General features: G+C 35.8%; 1 protein-coding gene across 1 annotated transcript in view; it reads right to left on the reverse strand.

Moving 5' to 3' along the window:
• Positions 1–11,880, reverse strand: part of LOC148832950 (rab effector MyRIP-like) — a 149,814-nt gene that overhangs the window by 17,694 nt on the left and 120,240 nt on the right. Inside the window, exons 9-11 of the mRNA XM_088918722.1 lie at positions 11,008–11,191; positions 7,424–8,061; positions 582–818 (exon numbers count right to left, since the gene is read on the reverse strand). Coding sequence (XP_088774848.1) covers positions 582–818; positions 7,424–8,061; positions 11,008–11,191 — 1,059 coding nt within the window. The remainder of the gene's footprint in view (positions 1–581; positions 819–7,423; positions 8,062–11,007; positions 11,192–11,880) is intronic.

The raw sequence follows: 11,880 nt of genomic DNA on the forward strand, positions 1-11,880 counted from the left end.
GACACTCGAAGAATGTCTCCATTGGCAGTCCTTGACAAATTAATATATTTACAGGACATATAAGAATATGAATGTGCAATTATTAGAACAGCTATGCATATAATACAGATATTTGGTAAATGGTTAATTTTTAAAAGTCTGAATCAATAGCTGAAGACAAAAGTTGAAATATTGTTTTTGCATTGACTTTCTCAATCGATTCTCATTTGAAGTTCAGTTTGAAATTCAACCAGCACAGGCCAATTACTACGGCACACATGTTAAAAATCAGATAAAACCAATTTTCATACTCATACTGTATCTGTATGATCAGACTGCCAACCAGCAGGCCAAAGTGAACCACATCTAGGATTTAATAATGATCTCCTCCCTAAGGGTAGATTTTCTTCTGGCAGCCATTTCAGACTAATAAGTATGGAATTGATTAGTTCAACATAATACAGTGAGCACTGTGCCTTGTGATTCTGCCAAATGTGTTGGAGAGGCTGTTGATATTTATCTCTAAACACATTGTAACCATTGCCTAACAGTGTTCTGTTTCCAGAGGAACAGGTGGCAATTTGCAGTCCTTGTATCCTTACCTTCCGGACATTCTCCAGTAACGCAGGATCCTCCCTGACACAGGGGGAACTTTCTGGCAGTGGCACTCCGAACTTGGTCTGCTCACTCTCTTCCTCTGAATAGGGTTCCTTATCACTTGCATTGCACGCCATTTCACAGAGCTTAGCTTTCAACCCCACCTCCACGACATCTGCATCCCTCTGAGGAGGGCAGCAGCTTTCATCTCTGACGGCTGCTCCCAAAGACCCAGCATTATCCTGTTTGGAATACAGATGGAAATTCAGTGGTATAATACTTTGTAGTTATAGCTGGCTGTTCTAATTTATCAGCTATATTATAAACGGGGTAAACCACAAATTGGAGGAATCATTAAGAATAACATTTATGCCTCAAAGTTTTGAAACATCAATGCATATAACTGTTTTATAGTGGCAAATCCTCTTTTTGAAAGCACACTGAATGAGTCACAGAGTCATGTCACATCCCACTGAAATCTAGACAGTGTAAATACAAGCTAAGAGATAATAATAATGAATAATAACCATATTTGTTAAAGGCAGAGGTAAGAAATGCATTAACCAACAGCATGTCACAGTTTTAATGTTACAATCTAGGTTCAAAAGTCTGCTTATGAAGATACCCACTATAATAACATCAAAATTTAATAGTACAGAAGGTTTACAGTATGAGTAAGCAGCATGGAGAAAAGATTTATTGGTTTTTAATTTAAGTGCAGATGTGGAGTTAACTCAAAAATGTCTGAAAAATAAAGAGAAAAAAATAAATCTGTCATTGCAAAGCAGTCAGAACCATAAATTCAATATGTGGTGGAAATACAGTACCTCTGGTAGAAATTACTATACATCTGAAGTATTTTTGGATTAGTCTCTACCGACCTTACACACTGGTTTGGTGCATTATTTGCCCATTTCTCTCAAAATGGCTCAAGCTCTCTCAGGTTGTTTGGGAATTGTTTACAGTAGCAGTTTTCAAGTCTTTCTACAGATTCTCAATAGGATTCAAGTCCGGACATAACTGGACAACTCAAGTACACTCCTTATTCACCACTCCAGTGTAGCTTCATTGTTCTCCAATTTAGAGTCTGAATATTGATGATACTTTGCTCCTTTAATCCTCCTATCAGTTTTGACAAACTTTATAATAAAGTTTATAAAATATAATATATACTGTAGCTTCCACCACCATGTTTGACATTGGGGACTGATGTTGACTGATTAATGTTAAATTAAATTAAATGCTTTGCATTTAGATCAAAACGTTTCCATTTCATCTCATCTGACCCCAAATCCTTTTTTGGAGTGTGTTGTTGCTAAGGCCAGGTAGGATTTGTTATGGGTCACACAGTGGCATCCCTACTCAGTTTCCTACTTGCCCGGTTGCTCTGATTGGAGGGACAGCCTAATGTAGACAATGTCTACTTCTTGCTGATTGTCTTCGTCATGCTCAACGAGATATTAAGTGTCTCTAAAATGTTTTTGTTCCCTTATCTTGATCTGTGGTTTTAAATAATTCTATCTCTGAGTTCATCTGTAAGCTGTTTGGGCTCCATGGTTTAATTTTGCTTGATCTTCACTAACTGACAGAGGAACCTACTACTGCAGAGGCCATCCAACTAACTGTGTACCTCAATCACCCATCATCAATGATGTACCTCATTAAGGTAATTTTTGTGCACCTAAATTAATTCAGGTTTGCCACATTTAATACTACTAATGAATCATTCATTCTTTTATATTAATTATCTATTTACAGTACTTCTATGTTTTGTTACTGTGTTGAGTAGGTTGTGTAAATATATTAACTGCTGCTGTAAATTCAAAGTATTATGTTAGCAAGGTTTATATGAACAAAACATGAAAACTGTGCAAGGTCCTGAATATGCTTGCATGGCACTGTACCTGTCAGTATCAGTGTATACTAGTCTCCTGTTACCACCTTGTGGTGGAATAAAGTCTTACAAATTGTAATACAAATTTGCCTTCCACAACAAGAGAGTCATTTCTTCTTATACTGCCTTAAAGCAACATTGCACTAAAACTAGTTAATCCTTTTCTTTTCCTTTTGTGGCGAATAAATAAACCTGGAAAAATAAATTATACACTACACAACATACAGACCAGGCTAGAGTGTTGAAAATTGAACAAATAATAATAGTAGTCAAGTATTCACCCTACCGCTTGAATTCACTAGGTTTTGAATTACATTTTTCTTTTACAATTTCAGAACAATGCAGCAATTTAACAAAACATCAGATTTAATATTTACATCATATATAAAAAAATCATCTCTGCTTGCCAGCTGTAACAGCACATTTACTGTATTTTGAAGTATAAGGATGAGTTGTCACTATGTGCAATGATTTATTTTCTTGGCTGATTTCAGTGAAAGGAACTCTGAGTGAAACTGTATATACCGAATTCTGGCAGCCAGGGTTTACTTCATCTCCACTAAAGTAATACTAACTGGATTTATCTCTTTATTTACAGTATTTCGTCTTTAAACTGCCGACTTTGCTATGTTCTTCAGATTGCTGACATGACAAAATGTGAAGGTTTGCTTGATAAGCCTTTTGAGCAGAAGTTGTCATCTTACTCAGTCACAAATATGACCTCATCGTCACATACAGATTTCTGTTAATATATGGATATATGGGAAAGGAAATTTTAAAAAATCATTATGATATGATTACATTATAATGTTCGGAATGCTTAATTTGTTGCTATGATGATAATGTTACATTTTCTACATACACATTCCTAACAAATGTTCTTGTTAGCATGCATTTAGGAAATATGCATACTGTACATAGATCTGTATCAAGATATATGTGGCAGACAAACCCAGGAGAGGACTGAAAAAACAAACATCATAGAAGCTTAAGATATTAAGAAGGGCTTAATATCTTCTGGTGGTGCAGTGGTTATCATTACTGCCTCACAGTGCTGGGACCCTAGGTTCTATTCCAGTCCTGGGTGTGATATTAATGGAGTTTTTACATTATTCTCGGGTTCTCTTGGGTTTCCTCCAGTTGCTCTGACTTCTTTCCACAATCCAAAACTGTACTGGCATGTTAGTTCTCTTCTAAACAACTTTGTAAATAATTCTCCTGTTCTACTGTCATTGTGAGATGTTGCAGGATGTGTTATTATAGAAAAAATATTTACTATAGTTATCTCCCAGGACATACATGTTTAAAATTTACCTACAGAATGAGTAAAAAAAAGTCACATCAGTGGAAAGGACACTGTGGTATACTACGGTTCCTTTCAGGATACCGAGTTCAACCTTTCACTGCTCAAAAAAGTCTGATAGGTCGCACTTAGATGTTACTGAAACTGTAGCTTAATTTAATCTTTTTTTTCTCAGTCTAATAATTATATTTCTTGAAATATATCATATCGTATATGTTATATAAAAATATAAAATACACAGCCTAGCTAAAATTTTAAAATGTAACATGGCTGTACAGGTTTTTCTCTGAAAAGGGGATTACATGTCATGAACAGAGTCTGGATGTTTATTGTGCCTGTTTTCAAGGACATTCTTAGAATACAATGAATTTCATGGAGTGAAACTTATCAAAACAACTGAAATTGTTAGTGCTGCAATTTCTAATTATATTGTTAAGGTTCAATATGCACCACTTAAAACATTTTATTATCATTTTAATGATTGCTTGCAAAACCATGGTGTAAATAATAAAATCTAGATGAAAGCAGTCTACAGGAATGATGTTAATACTATAGTTTATGCACAGTGTGGATATCTGTAGATATTACTTCATGAAAATCTTTAAGTAGTATGGCACATTTGTCCATGTATTGGGCTTACCTGTGATTAAAAACTACACGTTGTGAAGGATACACTTCCTGTTCTGCTTTAAATAGAAATAATAAAAAAACAACTTTAAATTAGTTTAGAAATGTAAAATTAATAAATACCACTCACATATATAAATATATACAAGAATTGTATACACAGTATTAGTCATATGTCTCTGTCTCCTTATGTCAGATTAAGTAGTCAAAATATAGAATGAAGCCTGAGGGAGGGGGAGGGGATCTGCAGGACAGCTTGACTGAAAGGTAGAATTGGACGTCTGTGTGAAACACTAATTAATATAATAATTAATTAGCAGAAGCATTTCACAATATTGTGCACCACCATTTGTATTGGAGACATCATTTTGATATGAGAAGAACCTACTTCTTTTTGTGTTTTGTGAGTGGAATTTATTAATTGTGTATTTCTAAAATGTTACATTCAATTAAGTAATATCCACATATATCCATACTGTAAATCAACTATAGTATTAGCGTCATTCTTGCCTGCATCTGGATGCCATTAGTTACACAGGTTTTGCAAGCTATCATTAACAAGATAATAAAATGTTTCAAGCAGTGCATACTGTACCTCAATAGCAAACTGCAATATTAAAAATGTAAATACTTTACATTGATGTAAATATAGTGCAGATTTGTATGAGCCACAATGCAATTTAGAGTACAGTACATCAGTCATTTAAATCACTACTCAAAACATTGTTTTTAATCTGCCTCTGTTTTCGTTTTTACGTTTATTTGCTTTTAAATATGATATGTTTTAAAAAACACTATTTAAAATACATTTATAATAAAATACTTCAATAAAATTATTTGTTTTCTAATTATTATTTATTTACAATTACTGTTAATTCTTTAAAATTCATGTAATTAAAAATGATAATTCTACTAGTGTTATAAAGTACAGCATTGTGACATCTCATTTGGAGTTGTGGTAAGAACATGCTGTCTCAACAGTAATCAACAGTAATGTACTGTATTTAATTAAATTGTTTGTTGCTAGTATGCATACAGTATTATTAGCACAGGAAAGCAGTAATGGGTTAATAAACATGCTGTACTTATGTGGCCGACTACCACACACAGCTGCTAACCGCACCACCTGGCAGCTTTACACAGTAGTGTAGTCCTGTATCAGATTATCAGATGTTTTTCATCATCAGTGTGGTAAATATGGATTTTGATACTGGAATTATAATCTTTGGGTTATTTAAAAGAGAAACACAGAATTGTCTGGTTCTTGGACAATCCATGCCTCTCGTTCTTCTGGAGTAAGTAAGGCCAGATGGTTGACACCGAAAAGATCTAAATCTTACAATTAGAAACAATATTCATTATATTCATTATATGACTGTATTCACAGAATCAATGTTACAAAATCCCCTAAATCCTAAACTCTTCCCTACATGATATCAGCCTGCAATGATATCATGTAAGTCAGTTAAGCAAAGAAAATGCAATTACCACATAAATGGAGGATATAACGTTACTTATCAATAGCATTTTCTTCTCTTTGCACCATATTTGTTCAACCAATCAATTAATTGTTTAGATTGACTAATTTCCATGTTATGTTTTAACATAAATATATCTTTATGTCATCTAATATGTTTATTTCATCTCTTTACACTAGAAGACAAACAATATTAATGGTTGCTGAAATGTGTGCATATCATTAAAATCTAAAAAGAGAAAAAATAGAATGCACACCCAAAAATTGCAGAGGTGACTGTGATGTCCAGAAAAAATACAATAAAAATAGTAGAGTCAGCTGGATGCAAACTCTATACTTAAAATAAACCATTTTCAAAGCATTTATTTTTCAGTATAGAGTGGGGGTCCATCTGACTATTATTACTTAATATGAATTTATTATTAATAATTGATTATTATACACATTCATATTTACTATATACAGTATATCATGAAAGTCTGCCTCTGACATTTTAGTAATGACATTTCGACTTACGTTAAGCTAAGAAAATGCTGCTACAGTACTGTATATACACTACAGTATATATGTCATGGCATTATCCTAATTGAATTAAGAACTGAACACAGAAAAAGGTCTCTATTGCACAAAATGTTTGTATTCTCAATGATAATTTTTTTTTACACCATGACAAGTGCTTTATTTATTGTCTCAGTAAACGTGTATCTGGGTAGAATTCATGCATTTTTAGATGCACAACAGATGGCAGTAATGACAAGATCAGTAAATGTACGCATTAGTTAGTAAGCTAACTAAAATGTGACTATCATTATAATATCAACACATAATGCCCTTTTTTGTTATTTACTGTAGATATGTTTTGAAGGATATTGTAGAGTTTACTTATAAATAAACATGGCAAAACCCTATTTTTCAAAATTGCAGTCACAGATAATATACCTCAGTGAAAGTAATTACAAATAATTACAAAGTAAGGCTGTTCATTTATTGGTTGGGTCTTTTGCCAGAAAATATTACACTCTGAAGCCAGTCAAAATCTCAAATACTCATAAAAGGCTGGGCTGGGTTAGTACTTGGATGAAAAAGATCAAAAGAAAATTAATGATTTTGTTGGATCAGTGGATGGACTCCCAGACCATAAATTCCAAAACAAAGCTCTCAGTATGTTTACACATGATTGCAAGCTCTAGGGGCATCATATTTTGTGTGAAATGTTAAATCAAGGTCCTAACTACTGTACTTACACATATCTTGGAGTTCTATGCTTAGTACTCTCCAAATGACCTACTGTACCTAGAGCTCTCACTGAAGTATAACTGGCTATGCACAGTACAAATGAGCTGTACAGTATGTGCAAAAAGGCACAGCATGACAGGAATCCACTCTCACCTGTAAACTTTTTAGGAGGTACTTCAGCCTATAAAACTGCAAAGTAATAAAGATTAGATAACAGTGACATAGAGAATTCTTACTGTAGATGGTTATAATGCATTGATACTCGATGTCTCACTGAACAATCTGATTCTTTTGCATTGTGTGGCCTTACCTGATAGCAAGCTGAATATGACATTGGATAGGTGCTGAGCAGAGTGTCGCTTTCGTGATATTGTTCCTTAAGTGATAGCTTGCTTCTCCTTCGGCGTCGGGGACGCCTCAAATTGCTGTGGCGTTCCTCTGCCTCGCTACTATCCACTGGCCCCTGGTAGCTCGACTGGGGGTTCAAGTTGATATCCAGAGCATCAAGGTGATCAAGGCCGTTCCTCTTCAGAAGCTGTGCCTTGCGGAATCTTGGCAGGCTGTTCCTTGCAGATTGCACAGATGAGGTCTCAGAATCAGAGCACATGGTCTCCGTGTTGGTATACTGCCCTGAGGATGGGGAAGTCACAGGCCCAGGCCCATGTTTTGTATAGGTCCACTCAGGATCATGTTGGGAATCAGTATAGTAGGTCTCATCTGACAGCTTCCTGTGCTGCCTCCTCAACTTATCGAAAGTGGAATTCCATCCATATTCCTCATCTTCTGTGTCTGAGCCCAGCTCGTCATAGGCCGAGATGACCCCTGATTCCTTCTCTAAAGTTGCAAAGACCTCGCTTTTGGGTTTTGTAAGGAGGCTGGGCCTTGAGAGGAGAGCACTTTGTAAGGCAATCCAGTTCCCATCAGGGCTCTGTAACATGGAGGATGGGCCTCGGGGAGAAAAAATGTACAAAACAACATTAGGTTAATCATCTAACTTATTATCATTAATCTTGTAATTGAATCTCATGCTTTCTAAACTAATTTCAATGGCATACAAGTAAACCACCATAGGTTCCTAATAGTAAAATGTGTTTGTCCCAATACTATACTATAGCGTGCATATAAAACATGTTCAAGCTGTCACCTAATTGATGTTAATTTATACAATTAATTAAAATGAAATTACCATGCTCATTTTGTTAATGGGCACTAATCACTATCATCTGTTTTGATCCTCTTTACTGCACTTTACTGCTAAGACTAATTTTACTAGTACAGCTGTACTGTTTCCCATTATAAGGAGCAATTAGCTTAAGTATAAAAATACACTTATGGAGAAAAGTAGAAAAAGATCTGACAAAGTAAGCAAAGGTGTATCTCTGTTTTACTGTACTGATAGTTTGGACAAGTTTGACCATGGGTCCTACAGAATTGATGAAGGGGAAATGGATGAGCCTCTTCATCTCACCCCCTGCAAACCTGACATACTTTCACAGAAAGTTCCAGAAGGAAGGTAAGTTATGGACCACCTAATATACAGTAGGACAGTACATTGGCGAAAACGGTCATTCTTATGAAAACTAAAGCTTCAAAGTCAATAAGGACAATGGATTTCTCAGAGAGTGAAACCAACTTAACATCAAAAACAGATTCTAGTTCTCATTTATCTTCACCATGACCCTTGCATCTGTCAAATACAAGGATGGTCAAGGTGTCTTTTCCCTGGGAAGGTGTGGTGGAGTGCACTAAAGTTTCTGAAGAGTCAGAATCTGCTCTTTAATGGTCATAACCTCCATGAGCTGTAACATTTGCAGGTCTGGAAGCAAGAGTTCCTAGTAGTGGCCATATACTGCATGGCAACAGCAGCCCATGGAGACCTGGAATGGCTGCTAGATGATGAAAGGCCGGGCAGAGAAGACAGAATTCTGTGCTCTCCAAAGCACATGAGCCCCCAGTCCAGAGGCAGTAAATTTCACGGGACCCACAGAAAGAACAAAGATGAATCCCTTGCATGGTGGCAGTCAATGTTAATTGATGTGATGCCTATTTTAAACAAGTCAGGGACCAGATATGCAGAAAATGTACAAAAGGCACAGAGTCATCAAGAGAAAATCAAGGGTATTGAGGGTGATAGAAAACTGGACATAAAGCAACCACTCTGGAAGCATTGAGCATGGATGCATAAAATGTTTTACAGTATTAAAGTAGTAATAAAGGCACCAAAGGCAGAGTGAGCAGAAAAGATAATGAATGACACTGAGGTGAACCTACTGTAGGATTAAAACACCAAGAGTAGATAACCTCAAATACAGAGTGAACTTGAATGTAGAAGGAAAAATATGCAAGACTAGATTTGGCATGGAGAGATAAGACTCTGGAATACCGGGAGAGTTTTTGGGATATGCCAGAGGAAAAGCAGCAAGTATAGTTACAGGAGGAGAAAAGGCACTATACACTGGTTAAACTTCTGCAGCTTTATGGTAAAGTCAGACATGCTTAGGAAGGGAATAGTACTCCGTTAGCTCCTATTACAGTTCTGACAACATATTCTAGGAGGAACCACAAGAGGTCAACCTCTTTGTGAATTAGGAAGCTCAGGTATCATTGTGGCATTTCATGTGAGAGCATTAATTGAATTAAGAAAAACATCAGCAGGTGGACAAAATAAGCACTCAGAGAAGACAGCAAATGTTTGCTATCAAGCCTCAGCCAGGGTAGATCTTTGGTAATAAAACCTCTGAGCTAATGAAGACTTGTCTCTGCTAGAAAAGTACCACTTTAAGGACAGGTCATGGTGGACTAACAGGCCCGAAAACATCAAACAGAGAAATGCCCTCGGACACAGTATTTGTGCGCAAAGACCTATCTCTGGATGAGAGCAACACAAGAATGGCATCCCAGGTGCAGGAAGAAGTAATGGAAGAGGGGTTTCCTTTTCTTTTTTATTCAGACCATGATCCTGAAACAGATGCTGAACATGAAGAGAGGGTATACTGCAAACTTTAGTCAAAATACTCTGTAATACTCCAAAATACTCCCATAAAAATAGGATGAAACAAAATAGAGCATCCAGATATTAGGTGTCAAAGAAGAACATCAAGAGGTACTGTATGTTTGAAATACCACAGATCTCATGGTTGTGGCTCTGAAACAAGGTGGCTGTAGCACTGTTTGCAGTGGGGGTTACAAAAATAATTGAAAGTTTGATTAGCTACTGGGACCACAAGAGCTAATGCTGAGACTTGAGACTTAATCCGACAAGATCTAAGTTCTTGCTGAGTTAAAAAAGACGTAGTGACCAATTCACACTCATATGGACATAAGACAAGCAGAATCTGAGTTGATATATCCAGTGGTCAACTTCATTATAAAAGCTTAAATGAGATCTGACCATCTGAGGAAGTCTGTCAAACAGTAGCTCCATTGGTTGTCTTCAGATTGAAAGGAAACTTCAGATCACTCACATTTCCTTAATTAATATTGTTTATGACATTCAGAGACGTTATGCTCCTGTTATTTTTATTGTCATCTACCAAAATTTACTTTTAGTTACAAAATTCCATATTGATATTTGATATTAAGTGGATTTAAAGATGATAGATTTACTGAGTATTACATATTACTGTACAGTATGTGTTACATTTTTGTTAAAAAGAAGCTGGAAACAGGGCTACTGATGACTTTTAATAAATTACAGCTTATTAAAGCATTTGTTCTTCGATATGTTATATCCAGTCCTCTTTATCTGACACAGTCATGAAGAAAGAAATCCTATTTATAAACCATAAAAATATTATGGCAAAATTTAGTCAGAATGACAAGATATAGAGTGACAATATTTAGCTTCTGAAATAATTTAAGTGGCCAAAAAGCTTCAATCCCAACAGGTCTTACTGGAGTTATCCAGTCTATCCATGCTTTTCCAGCTTGGCAATGGGGAAGGTCTTGCAACCTTCTTCAAAGTAGGAAATTCATCCTGTTGCTTCCATATGGCCTCAGACACAGCAACTTTCCAGTCTGGATCTGTCGGCTTTTCATGTGTGTCTTCACCAGTGAGGGAGAAGGCAGACTGAGACCTCTGTTAAATACAAAATATTCAACATGGTGAGAGAATGAGCGATTACTACTCATTGGGGATTATTGTCAACAAATCAGTACACTTAAAACACCACAGCAGATCAATTTGTAACTTGGTCTCATTGGAGCTTTTCTCTATCTACTTACAATAATTAGAAGTTTTGAGAAATTGTCACAGTATCATTACAAAAAATGTTTCGACACAATTCTACAATGATTTCTCAAGTATTGTTCTGATCTGTAACATTAAGCAATACAGTGCTTTAATTAATGTAATAGATCTTTAGACAGAAATTCAGCTTTGTTGATTTATTGCTTCCCAAAGGCTTCAGTATATGAATAAAATAAAATATGTTAAAATAAGGAGAGCAAGTGTTCAGACAATGTCTTTTGTGGAGGCTTCTACCCTCCAAACAAATTGCTAATGTACTGCACATATTACATACTGTATATAGGAAAAAGTAGATGTCAATTCTACACTGAAAAGTAGAAAGAAGAAAAACATTTCATCTTTGGAGATTTTTTTATGTGTCAGCATGGTGGAAGGCAGTTTATCTGTGAGAGAAGTGACCCTGAGAATGACAATTAGCAGACTGGCCCAGAGAAACTAGGAAATTAGCTCTTTGAAAGACAGATCACATCCTGGAAGGCTAAGGGTAACCACTTGAGCCTAGGCATGTCACATTCTTC

Source organism: Atractosteus spatula, chromosome 6 (genome assembly GCF_055471065.1).
Source record: "Atractosteus spatula isolate fAtrSpa1 chromosome 6, fAtrSpa1.hap1, whole genome shotgun sequence".
Classification (NCBI taxonomy): Eukaryota; Metazoa; Chordata; class Actinopteri; order Semionotiformes; family Lepisosteidae; genus Atractosteus; species Atractosteus spatula.